The sequence below is a fragment of the Monodelphis domestica genome, chromosome 4, assembly GCF_027887165.1.
Source record: "Monodelphis domestica isolate mMonDom1 chromosome 4, mMonDom1.pri, whole genome shotgun sequence".
Lineage (NCBI taxonomy): Eukaryota > Metazoa > Chordata > Mammalia > Didelphimorphia > Didelphidae > Monodelphis > Monodelphis domestica.
In genome coordinates this window covers 424,404,223-424,418,173 of record NC_077230.1, presented here as the reverse complement: position 1 = coordinate 424,418,173, position 13,951 = coordinate 424,404,223, and the positions used below count along the sequence as shown (strand labels likewise).

Below are 13,951 nucleotides of genomic sequence, written 5' to 3'. Positions count from 1 at the left end.
TGCAGGATTATTCTTTGGGCACAGAACAAGTTGTATACCATTGGAAAAAATTTATGCAAGCTTAGGGGTTGACAATTAAAATAATTTTATAGATAAATTGAATTACATGGCATATGCAGATATAGATTCTGAATGGGAAGGATAATATCAAGAAACATGTTGAGAAATGGAGGAGGGGACATAGATACAAAATTTCATTTTTATTCTATTCATACACATGACAAGTACCATTCATGCTGTAACAGTGAAACCAAGATTAGTTGGAGTTCCATAGGGTAACATTATACACAAAATCTTATGTGAATAAAGACTAGCCTTGAGGTAGCATAAAGAATGTTATCCAGCAAAAGAAGAACAAGTAATTCAACAAGAACACTCCTAAACTTGTAGCAATATTCCAACTTCATAACGAGGACAGGCACAAAGATCTAGAGTTCTTGAGAAACGTGGATTCACATTGGTTGAATCCGTGATAACAAGACTTTAACATACAGTTGTGATTGAGACCTGAAAGAAAAAGGTTATCCATTTCTCTCAGCCTTCATCCTAAAACAATCTATACTGGGGAAGGAAGGGAGAGAGGGTAAACCATGAAGATATTATTTCATAGTTTCGGATATCTCACTAGATATAACAATGTGATCATGTCATCAGTGATGATACATATACTGATGACATCTAAGAAAAAAGTCCTAGTCATGAAGAGCAACATGAATAGCCCAAGAAGAAGTCAATGACAGACTTGTGAATGAAAGCCTACTGAGAACAAAGGAAAGCACTGGAGAATACTTGCCACTAGAATTCAGAAAAGAGAGCCCTGCACAAGTTGAATTGATTAATGAGTAGCACATCACCTTTAAAGCTGAAGTATATAATACAGTTCCTGAAGATATGCAGCCAATAACACAGTAATATGAAAAGAAAACTTGCATTTGAAAGAGTAGCAGCCACAGAGAAACAAAGCCTCAATATAAAATATAAAATAGTCTCTGCCTGACATAGTAACAAATCAAAAAGAACTATCTCCAAGAACTATATACAATAGCCATGCAAAAACTACATACAGTAATAAAAAAACAATAGCAGTAATCATATGATAAACCTCTTTGATGAAGAAAAAAAATGAAAACTCTACTCTTAGGCATAATGCTTACCGGCATGCATGAAGAAAAACCCAAGTTGACCTAACTTGCAAGCATGAAGAGAAACAAGGGCAAGGCTTACCACCCATAGCATGAAGAAAATCACATGTTATCTTACTTGCACACACATAAAATTGATACATTTTGGCACTCACGAAAATTTCATCTTACTTCCATGCAAAAGTAATTTTTTACCCTTATTTGCACACACGTGTAAATCTCACACACATGCATTGTTCGTGTGTTCCTGGGTTCCTGATTATTGCAGCAAATCCTGATTTGGAAGAACACAAGTCTTCAATCAAGTGATGGAACACAGAAGAGTGAAGTGTTGACCAGAGTGGAAGGAAGAGAATTTCTACAAGCAACATGAATGGACATGAAAGGACTTTGGAACTTTGAAATTTGGAACTTTTGGCCATGAAGGTTATGTAAGGAAGCGTCGTACATGTGAACATCACATATATTTGCACGCACATCCTACATAGCAAAGTAAAATATTCCATGGGTTGGGTAAGTATACAACGTACACAGTTACATGACAACAAATGAACACACTGACAAAACTTTCTGTGGGAAATTCAAACAGATAAGGTTTTTCTTTTCTGCATGAGTTTGCACAAAAATCCACAAGGATGTACATATGTACATTTTTATGGACACGTGTAATTACTAAATTAAATAACAAGCTAACTTTTTAGAGTAAGTTCATTAATAGTCTTACTACTAACCATATTGATAGCCTAGAGATTTTGTGTAAGGCTTAAGAAAGTAGACATAGAAGTTCTGAAGTATAGACGTTAGATTGTATTATGATTGTAAGTTAGCATTTGTTAGTTTTAGAAAATTTTCTTAGTGATTATATAGACATTAGGAAATAGGATTTTTGATTATTCAATATGTTATTGACATTGTTGAGATGATTTGGAAATTGTTATTTGCTTTGTTATGGAAAACTACTATGTTCATGTAATTCCCCTACCTAAACCATTTTCCTATGACCCATTCTTAGCTTAGTATTTAGATAGATAGAACAGCTAAGATGAGTTTAGGATTTTGTTATTTGGGGGGGGTGGTAAGAGTATATTTCAGATAGCAAGATAGCAAGAGTTAAGATAGATAGATGAAATTATTAAGTTAAGTATCATAGAAAAATGCAAGTTGCATTTTTTTGCTAATAAAAGGGGAGATTGTGGTAGAGGCATGGGGAGAGAGAACTTGTAAACCAAGATGCAAGAAACTGGGGACCTAAACTGCCTGTCAATCAAGAAGGAGTTTCCAAAATGGAATGTTTCCAGGAGTTGGCTGTTGAGCTGACCAGGGGGAGAGGACTGGACTTGGAGTCACACTCTCTCTGAAGGTTGAACCTGGCTGAAAGACCCTGGTGGGGCTGACTTGGTTTTGGGGTTCTCTGGCTTTGGGACAGTTGAAGTTGACAAGAAGGAGAAACTTGGCTTTTGAGTTGGTGGTCTATTTGAGAGCTGAGCTAGCCAGGAGAAACTGAGAGACTTTGAACTTTGTTTTTCTCTGAGGTTGAAGCTGAGAAAGGAGACAAGCCAGGCTGAAGGAGAGATTTTGAACTTTGTTTCTCTCTGGAGTTAAGCTGTGGGACCTTGCTGATTTTGTGAAGAAGAAGAAAAATTTAAAAGCTGTTGTCCTCCATCTCCCTAATTGTCTTAGAGTCACAGTTTGTGACTGGACTACTTTCTCAAACCCTCATTTTAGATTAGGGACATCCTCATCCCTCTCACCTCAGTTTCCCATCCTGTTATCCCAATAAACCCCTTGACTTGAAATAGAAAAGTAAACTTGACTTGAAAAAGGAAAGGAAAAGAATATCTTTATAGTTTACTCAAGGGAGGGGGGGAAGGGAAGAAGCTAAAGGCTTCAAGAAGAACTGGGAGGAGAGGGTTGGAGAAGGGAGGGAGTGAAGGGGGGTGGAGGTTATAAGGATATACTGATCCATCAGCCACCAGTAGGGATCAGTAGGCAAACCCCAGAGTATTCCCCAGTATATATCTAGAGCAGTTCCCCTGTGTCGCATCATCTCTGTGTATCAGCATCCCTCAGCATTTCTCATTTCTACCTCCATTTCAAGTAAGCAGTTTCAGGTTCCTATAGAAGCTCTCTAGTCACAAGCCAGAGGACAGCAGTCATTGCAGAAGAAACAGTTTCCCTCAGTTCACTTTTTCTATTTCAACAAGTAATAGATTCTCTCAGTTTACATATTCTATTTCAAGGTTAACTGTTTCAGTTTGTTCCCCTCCCTAGAATGGAGAATTCTCTGTAACACAATTCTAAATATAAAATATATGTAATTTACTGTTAACCCCTTTATAAATTATCAAAATCAAAATATTCTCTTACATTGTCCTTATTTGTACCTCCCCTATGATTGCACTGAAGAACATATCATTGTAAAAAATCCCATAGACAGCCTTTTGTTCCTTTTTTGGTTTTGTTAATTGTCACACAGAGATGATGGATGGACTTCATCAATCTGGTTCCAACCTGTATAATAATTTTGGAGAATTTAATTATCTAATAATCTCAATTGATTTTAACAGGTCTTCTAAAGTGATTTTCAGATAACTGGGAGCATCCCTATGTCTGACTGATCATTTCCTTGCCTCTGAGTTGTTCATAACAAGAGGTAAGGGTCCATTTGTAGTTGAAGTAGAGTGAAATGGTATTGCTGTCTTTTCCCATCTCTGCATTTATTGAAAATGTAATGGGTGACATATCTGAAGTGATTTTCACTATTTATTTTTTTATATTATTTAGTCCTTGGATCTACATGAAAATGATTGAAACATATTTGAGGCAGTTCTGTTACACTGTTACAGTCTCATATCAAGAGGGAAGGAGATGCCCAGTGGCTTAGTTACCCTGTGATATGTTATGATTTCATCCAGGAGGTGGGAATGCTTTTTCCTGTGAAGCCAAGTAGCTTCAAAATGGGTTTGTTATATTTGTACCTCTTCAGCTTATTCTACCCTGCCACCAGAATAATCTAGATTCTTGTTGACATTTTTGGACACATGAGGTTTTCATCAAGGATACCGAGGTTTTCTGGTTTCTTTCCTAACACATTTTGGAATGATGGTAATAATAGACTTTGCTAAAAATGTCTCATCCAAGGTTGAAAGATTGATTAAATCTGTATAACTTGTGACAAATATTCATGATTTCAAAGATTTTTTACATGTCACACAGCAAGTAATGTGACTCTTAATGATAGTGGGTTTGTTTGCTATTGTCATTAAATGGGCTCTTTTAATTTTGAGGATTTTGATACTTCTTAGAATCTGTATTAGTTGATGTATTACTGTTTTTAAAAGCCTTTTACCTGGTAAAAAATTCATGTACACTCATATTGTGGATCCTTACCAAGATAAGAGGGATATAAATCTTATTTTTGAGTGAGCACCTTTTGTGTTGTTCCTCTGATTGACTAATGCATTGTCACATGGACTGTGAATTAAGAAATTATTATTTTTTATGATTTTTTTGATTTACAATAAGATATTTTATTTTTTCCTTTCTTTTTTCCTACCCTTGTTAATACTCGAAGCACATAAAGTCAGTATTAATGTTTTTTTTTTATTTAAAGGACAAGTTTATAGTATAAGTTTACAGCATCTATTAGCCCTAATAACTCTGCATACCCAAAAGCTTTAGACTATGGAAACCTGCCATAAGTTGATAAATGTCATGAGACTGTGTTAAATGATTAGGTCTCATTCTAGGAGAAGGGAACAAAGAGCCACCATACAGTTCCAAGTAGCATGAGATCAAAAAGCACCAAACCAATTCAGGGAGGATTATTACAAAAGAACTTGAACCGGTGTGAGAATTGAGGTTGAGGCACTTGACATATATTAAGATGCAGGACTCCTTGTACCACACTCCTTGTGCAATATTCTGAGTCAAGTAACCCAGTTTGGCTATCATAGTGGCTCCCCCTATCCCTGAAAGTGAAGATATAATCAGACCAGGGAATGATTTTTCCCATTTGCTGCTGAAACTTAGTATATTCTGTATTATAGCTTGGCAATTTTCTGTAGTCCTGTCTTCAAATGGGTAAAGTGCTCTATTGGATTATTAGACATAAGTCACTTTAATTGGATCTTGCTACTGATTCAAGGACCTATTACGGGTTTCATTTTTTTTTACTCAGAATTTTCTACATGTAAGATGTTTATTGTTTATTGATTTTGTACTTATTGTTTTTATACAGAATTTAATTTTTGCTTCTTATTAGGGATTTTGTAGGGGTTTGTTTTTTTCTTTTGAAAATTGTTTCACATACCTTATAACTCAGCCATGTATCTCAGGGTAATTCTGGTGTTTATCAACACCTCCTCAGGGGGATTGTGTAAATAACCTAAAATCCAAGATTTAAAGTTTTTTGGAGAAATTTCAGGAAAAGAAACTTGCCAACATCCTGAATCAAGAAAGTGGATCCTTTTGGAGAAGGTACTGTAAAGATGCCTGAAGAAGCCACACACTGCATCAAAAGATCCAGAATGAATTTTGGGATATAATGAACCAAACTGAAGGGGGTTGAACATACTTATTCTGAATGTAAACTCTTATGCCAAAGCGGACTGCTGCCTAATTGGCATTTTGTCAATGTGTCTATCAATCAGTTTTTGTAGTTTTCCTCTCATATTTCCCTCTTATCTGTAACTATTATAACTTCCTCTTAGAAAATTCAATATTGTATGTACTCTTAGCTAGAAGATATGTAAAGGTGTAAAATAGTTGTGTTTAAATGATCCATTGGGGGGACTGGTCTCCTAAAGGATCACAGGGGGAATGATGTCAAGGGAAGTTCATTCTCTTCCCTTCCTGGAGGACCAGCTGGTTTATCCACATTTGAAAAACACCACGTCATGGAATGTCAATAAAAGAAAGGGGGAAGGAATTGACCATGGCTTGTAACGAGGACTCTGGGAGAGAGGAGAGAGGTAAAGGAAGATAAAGTTTAATGGAAAATAGGCTACACGTGGTCTGAGAACTTAGAGTAAATGATGAGATTTAAATATGTGCTGATCTACCATTACTAGTAATAAACTTCATGAAAAACAATAACTGTTAGATATATTAATTTTAATTATTACACTATTCAGATCTGTTCTTTTCATTAGGAATGTGTGAAAGTTCTCTCACTAAAAATCCAGTATCTGTGCCAAGATGACCCAAAAAATTGGGTTACAAAGAGATAGATACCACTGAACAACAAAAACAAAAGCATTTCTATTACAATACTGACAAATATTAGATAATAGAGGTGCAAAAAGGACTCTTTCCTTCACCCTTAAATGTATCAGGAATGCTTTCTATTCCATTTAATCTCAATTATAGATAGTGCTTGCTTTTCTTTCAGATACATACTACTTATGATGAGAAAAGCTCCACTGATTCCTGCATTTTTCTGGTATTTTTCACAGGAATGGCTTTTATATTTTGACAAATGCTTTTTCTGCACCAATGAATATAATAACATGATTATTATTAGTAGTAGTAGTATTAGTATAGTCAAATATGGTTTTTCAAATATTGAACTAGCCCTATATTCTAGATATAAATTCCACCTGGTTATAGTGTATGATCTTTGTTATATATCTGATCATCTCAAAGCTAGTATTTTATTTAAAATATTTATGTCAAAGTTCATTAGGGGAATGTCTAGTTTTCTTCTCTGCATGTGCTTTGCCTGGTTTGGGTATCAAAACCATATTTGGGTCACAAAAGGAATTAGGTGGGATTCTTTCTTTATATATTTTTAAAAAAAAACCCTTCCCTTCCCTCTTAGAATCAATACCAAGTATTGGTTCAAAGGTAGATGAGAAGTAAAGGCTAGACAATAGGAGTTAATGACTTGCCAGGGTCACACAGCCACAAAGTGTCTGAAGCCATATCTGAACCCTGGTCCTCCTGAATCTAGCTCCTGCTATCCACTAAGCACCTCACTGCCCCTCGTTGCCTATATTTTTAAGATTTCTTATATAGCATTGAGATTAATTTTTCCTTTACTGTTGTAATTCACTAGTAAATCAATCTGATCCTGGGGATTTTTTCAAAACGATCTCATTTGTGGTTCTTCAATGTCTTTTTCTAAGATCAAGTTATTTAAGTATTCTATTTCTAATTCTGTGAATCTGAGCAATTCATCTTTTGATAAGTATTCATCAATTTCACTTATATTTCAGTTTTGCTGGCACATCATTGGTCAAAATAAGTCCTCAGAATTTTTTTTAAATTTCAACTTCATTGCTAACTCATTCATTCTTTCCCTTTTTTGATATTAATAATTCTGTTTTCTTATTTATTTAAACAAATTAACCAATGGTTTATCTATTTCATTGTTTTTTATTTAAAAAAAACAGATCCTGGTTTTATTTAATATTTTTACTTTTAATTTTATTGAACTCTCTTGATTTCCAGGATTTACATGGTTGTGTTTAATTGGACATTTTCTGATCTTTCAAGGAAACTGAAATCAGTTGTATCCACAGACAGTCTTACAGAGGCTAAGTATGCCCTAGATAACATTAGGTGTCACTGATACTCTCTGAAACTTCTTAGAGTAATGAGCCAGAGTCCTTCCTGTCCTGGTAGTATTATCCAGAGGACATAAGAAGCCCTATAGCAATAGATCTGAGGCCAGGGATGATTGAGCCAGGCTGATTTGCATCTGATCACAGTGGGGCAAATATTGGAGCCCATACTCACCCATGAAGGGATTGGTTTGGATGTGAGCCTGTTTAAGGGTCTGAGCACTGTTGTAGAATCAGTTCATGAATCCTAATCAGTTGAGTTCTCCAAGGCATCCCAACTCATTCTTGCATCAGAAATGAGCAGGTAGTCAAGTTCATTAAAACTGGATCCTGTTTGGTTTTGTAAGGATAATTTAGGGTTGTGACCTATTATAAGTTTGATTTTTGGTCACCAGGTGATATCCCAAATAAAATAACCAAGTCAGTTTGGAAATATATGGTGGTTTAATCAATATATAGGGAAGAAATCAAGGAAAGAGAGAGGGAAAAGTATAGGATTTCTCTCACCTGGTCTGTGCCAGACTGAGTTCAAAGTCCTTAGCCATGAGGCTTTTGAAGATTAGAGGCTTTCTCTAAGAGGATAGTGTTTGGAAGGTAAAGGAGAGAAAAATCAGCCTAAACTCTGAGAGATCTCAGAGAAGAGCCTCACCTGAACTAGGATACTAGACTTCTTCCAGTATGGTATCAAGGGAAACTCACCGCTAAATCCAGATAATAGCAGCAGCCACGCCAAGATGCTGATATGCTGCTGCCAGCCACCTCTCCTCCATCAAAGAGGCTGGAGAGAGGAAGTGATTCAAAATATATAGACGGTTTTACATCATGTTCCTGCATCTCACATGTACTAATAATATCTTAGGCTTGACTTAGGACAGCCCAGGGGTCTGTCAGTTGTTTCTGATTTGTCATTTGCTAGCACGTGTCTGTTATAGGCCATCCTCCTAAATACTTAATCCTTAAGTATGGTGTAGACATTCCTAATTTTGTTAGACTAAGTAGATTATCTAAAGTTCACAATCCCCTGATTTTTGTTAGACTAAGTAGGGTGGAGTAATCTAATGTTCAAGCCTATGGAGTCAAGGAAAGCTACTGGGGCTGTTTCCTTGAGATACAGCTTGCTGACTGCTGTCCTCCATGTCTGTTTGAATTCATCTCCAGCCTGCCCTCTCCCTGTTCCCTTTGCTTCCTCTCCATTCATTCCCTCTCTGTCTTTCTAGATCTTATCTATTTTTTGGGGAGGCTACAAAGGTCTAGATCTTATACCTCTTCTAAAAAAATAAGAGAAATAACTCTTTCCTATGGAAAAAATGTTGAAAATAAAAGGAGCAGCAATGAATAACCCAGAAAAGAAGAGCAATGAGATATCCAGGGTAGTAAATACTGTGAAAGGCAAGCTTGGGGAAGGAAGGGAGACCAGGGCCCTAAAGAAGGTCAAGGAATTGAGGAATCATCTTGATTTCTCTCCCACATTTTGGGAGAAAGACTAGGAGAAAGGAGTCAGAGGAAACACAATCCTACTCTCCAATCTTTATGATAATAAAAATAGTAGAGTACCAAATCAGAATCATGATGATTCCAATCATTATCCCAGCCCCTTCTGAAAAAGATGTCATTACCTCCTCTGAAGTTTTGATTTGTGGAGTCAACTGGGTAGCTCAGTGGATTGAGAGCCAAGCCTAGAGACAGGAATTCCTTGATTCAAATCTTGCCTCAGACACTTCCTACCTGTGTGACCCTGAGCTAGTTACTTAACCCCCATTGCCTAGCTCTTCTGCCTTGGAACCAATGCATAGTATTGATTCTAATGCAGAAGGTAAGGGTTTTTTTTTTTTAAGAATTGAGCTGTGATAGAGAGACAAGAGAAAAAAAGGGAGCCTGAATGTTGCTCTTAGGAGAAAAGAGATTAACACATTAGGAAATAGTCTTTACCTGGTCACTATAAGTGAAAACTCTACTAAAATAACAAGAAGAAAGGTTAAGGAAGCTGAAATATTTCTATTTTATTCCTACCACATTGGAAATTAATCTGAAGACAGTTGGCTAAGGATGACACAAGAAGGAAGTCTTGAGAGCCTACTGGATGTTCCCCAGTGATTGTTCTGGGACACACACCTCTCTCAGTGGCAAGACCTACCTGCTAACTAGAGATAAGAAATGGGCTCTCCTTGGGCCATGAAGTCTCAGGTAAAATTAGTCCCCATTGGCTTAACTTGCCAGAAATGAGATCATATTTGCTCTTCAAGAAGATCACCTTCAATATTCTCATTCTCATTTTGTAGGGCAGGAAACTGCTAAGGAAAGGGAAAAGCCCAAATCAGGGAATTCCAGAATCTTCTATAAAGGGTATGAACTACCTCCTGGGGGCAAAACACAGTTTTAGGCACTAGAGATGTTGTTATGGTTTCAAAATAGACTTGAACCAGGTCTCACCTGACTCCCAGCCAGAGGCTCTTCCTTTAGTACCCTGCTACTAAGTGATCTATTTCCACTCTCTGCCTTTCCTTTTCTTTCCTCTTCAGAGTTAAAGTAATGTTTCCCTTTCTGAATATAATCTCTCTCTGGCCTGTCCCTAGCCCATCCTCTCCAGTTTCTCCCAATATCCTTAACAAGCCATGAAAGTAAGTAACCCTAGCTTTTTGAGGTCCAGACTAAGGAAACAAACTCTTGGTTGTCCTGCCAAGCTAGAAGGGACTCAAATCCAAACCCAGGTGCTGGATGAAGGGGTCTGTCATCCCTGGACCAGTTTGCCTCAGCTCAGCAAGACTGAGAGCACCAGGAGCTTGGGTTCCATGTGAATGTCTTTGTCAGCCACAGGAAGTGAAGATGAACTTATCCTAAGGCCTGGAGGAGTTGAGATCTACAACAGAGAAAGGGGTGTCTTTGCCATTGAAATCACAGGTTCTTGGTCTCTGGCCTCCAGCCTGCCAAGGTCTTAGACAGGCCACTTCTGAACCAGTTATTTGGTTATAAGGTAAGAAAAAGAACCAACACAGTCATTTTCTGTCTATTCTCTACACAGCGCCACTGTCCAAACCTACCATTGTCACCTCCAACATTACTGCAGTGGAGACCAAGGACTTCTCATTCACATGCCAGGCTACAGGTCAAATTCACACTTACCGGTGGTTCATAAATGGACTTGCCCCATCTGGTAGCAGGATACAGCTGTCCCCGGATAAGAGGACACTCACTATCCGCAATCTCATAAGAACGGAAAACAAAGGACCCTATGAGTGTGAAATCCAGAACCCATTTTATAGCAATAGGAGTGATCCATTCACACTGGACGTTGCCTGTGAGTAAATTGCTTCTTCCTATATGGTGCATGCTTATAGACTGGTGGTGTGTTCCCAGAGGTCCAGCTAATTCAGTCACTTCTCTGAGAACTAAAGATCAAGACTCTGAGGTTCCCAAGCCCCTTAACTTTTCTGGAGTACAGATTGGCTTTGTCATGCTCTCTGGTGGAGGGTGGCCAGCCAGGGTGCTGAACTGAAGAAATCCCTAAGATCTTCTAAGTTCAGATCTAAAGTAGAGGATGAGTTGTGAATTTCTCAGCTCAAAGGAGGATCAGGGAAACACAGTTGTCCCTGGTGATGGGTTCCAGAATAGGAGATGCCCCTTCTTTCTGCCATAATCTCAATATGGAATCCTTCTCTTTCCTCTAGATGGACCAGATACTGCCACGATTGTCCGTACAGTTGATGAGTACCCTATTGGGGCAAATATTACCTTGAGCTGTTCTTCTAAATCAAACCCGCCAGTCCAATTCACTTGGTTACACAATGGGCAACCTGTCAGCAACTCTGCCACATTTTCTTTTACTGCATCCCTGAGTCTTGCTGGAACTTATACCTGTAGTGCGGCCAACTCATTCACTGGTTTGACGCGCACCGCAACCAAGAATGTTATAATCTATGGTGAGTAGCTGGATTGGGCCCCCAACTTTATGTTCGCTCTCTCCTTCCCTGCCATGAGAGAAACAGAGGTAAGTGACATTTTACCCTCTTGGTGCCATGGCACAATGTTTTTTGGTAGAAGGATCCCTGAGTTCAGAATCATAAAACTGGGGTAGAATCCTTCCTTTCCTGTCTACTGTGTAGTAAGTGTGTCTCTTCCTTTCTCAGCCTCAGTTTCTTCACCTGGAAAAATGGATAATCTTTTGCACTTCTGGTCACAGCAGGTTAAGATGGAGAAGCTCTCATCCTTGAGGCTAACCTTCAATGTCTCAATTAGCCAGGAAGGTGACCCGAGGTCTCATATACAAGCTATGACTAGAGAGACCCCAGGAGGCTGGTGGGAGGGAGTGAGGGAGGAAGAAGAAGAGAGAGACAGAGAGAGGCAGAGAGACATACCAGGAGAAGTTCCTTGATCTAACCTTATTAGCAGTTTTCTCCACCCACTATCTCTCCCCCATCACATCTCATAGTTCCTCATGGATCATAGTTCCTCAGTTTGCCTGGCAACAACCAAGGGGGCAGTTCCTGTGGGGTCAGTTTCCCCTCTACTTGGTTTCAACTTCATTTCTCTGAGGGTTTGTCAATACCTGCACATCTCAATGGTAAACGACCTACAGGTCACTGATTGATGATATCAAACAAACACACATAATCCGGAGGGAAAGTCCTTTTAACACTAAGTATCTCTTTATCTTTCCTCTACTTTTCCCTTATTTTACCAATCCTCCTCCTACTACTACTTTCATCTAATAAAGTTATTAAGCTCCAAACACCCTCATAAATTAAAATATTACATAACCTAGTGAGAAACTATGTGAAGGGAAAAAACTTGAGACATATCCAGACTCCTTAGATTAGCTGAATAGGAGAATAATAGTGCATATGGCTGACAGATTAACTTTGAGTTAGTTGTAAGTCAGAGATGAGGCTTGATGAGGTAGGGGGAAAGAAACCTTGGTGCCTGGGAAGAAATCTTGAAACTTAAGAAGCTCCAAAGACAAGACTTTTAACTGTTCTCTTAAGTATCCTTTTTTTTTTTAATTTTCTTTTTTCTATTTTCCTTTTAAACATTATTATATTTGTTCATTTTCAAACATTATTCATTGGAAAAAAAAGGATCACTTTCTTTTCCTCCCGCCATCCCTTCCATAGCCGACACGCAATTCCACTAGGTATCACATGTCCTTGATCCAAACTCATTTCCATGTTGTTGGTATTTGCATTAGGGTGTTCATTTAGAATCTCTCCTCAATCATATCCCCTCAACTCCGGTAGTCAAGTAATCGCCTTTCCTATGTGTTTTTACTCCCACAATTTCTCCTCTGTTTGTGGATAGTGTTTTTTCTCAGATCCCTGCAGATTGTTCAGGGACATTGCAATGGCACTAATGGAGAATTCCATTATGAACAATTGTACCACAGTGTATCAGTCTCTGTGTAGAATATTCTCCTGGTTCTGCTCCTTTCGCTCTGCATCACTTCCTGGAGGTTGTTCCAGTTTCCATGGAATTCCTCCACTTTATTATTCCTTTTAGCACAATAGTATTCCATCACCAACATATACCACAATTTGTTCAGCCATTCCCCAATTGAAGGGCATGCCCACATTTTGCAATTTTTTGCCCCCACAAAGAGGGCAGCTATGAATATTCTTGTACACGTCTTTTTCCTTATTATCTCTTTGGGGTATAAACCCAGCAGTGCTATGGCTGGATCAAAGGTCAGGGAGTCTTTATTGCCCTTTGGGCATAGTTTGACCTCCAGAATGGTTGGATCAATTCACAGCTCCAGCAGCAATGAATTAATGTCCGGAATTTGCAACATCCCCTCCAGAATTCATTACTTTCCAAAGCTGACATGTTAGCCAATCTGCTAGGTGTGAGGTGAAACCTCAGAGTTGTTTTGATTTGCATCTCTCTGATTATAAGAGATGTAGAGCACTTTTTCATGTGCTTATTAATAGTTTTGATTTCTTTGGCTGAGAACTGCCTGTTCATGTCCCTTGCCCATTTATCAATTGGAGAATCGCTTGATTTTTTTACAATCGATCTTTGAAAATTTGAGTAATTAAACCTTTATCAGAGGTTTTTGTTATGAATATTGTTTCCCAATTTGTTGCTTCCCTTCTGATTTAGTTACATTGGTTTTGTTTGTACAAAAATTTTTAATTTGACGTAGTCAAAATTATTTATTTTACATTTTGTGACTCTTTCTAAGTCTTGCTTGTTCCCCTAATTTACTTATAGTTTCCTTCTTTATGTTCAAGTCATTCACCCATTCTGAGTTTA

General features: G+C 38.0%; 1 protein-coding gene across 1 annotated transcript in view; it reads left to right on the top strand.

Moving 5' to 3' along the window:
- Positions 1-13,951, top strand: part of LOC103092368 (uncharacterized) — a 1,666,349-nt gene that overhangs the window by 1,542,315 nt on the left and 110,083 nt on the right. The window contains exons 104-105 of the mRNA XM_056825346.1: positions 10,728-11,003; positions 11,374-11,625. Of these exons, the coding sequence (XP_056681324.1) occupies positions 10,728-11,003; positions 11,374-11,625 (528 nt within the window). The remainder of the gene's footprint in view (positions 1-10,727; positions 11,004-11,373; positions 11,626-13,951) is intronic.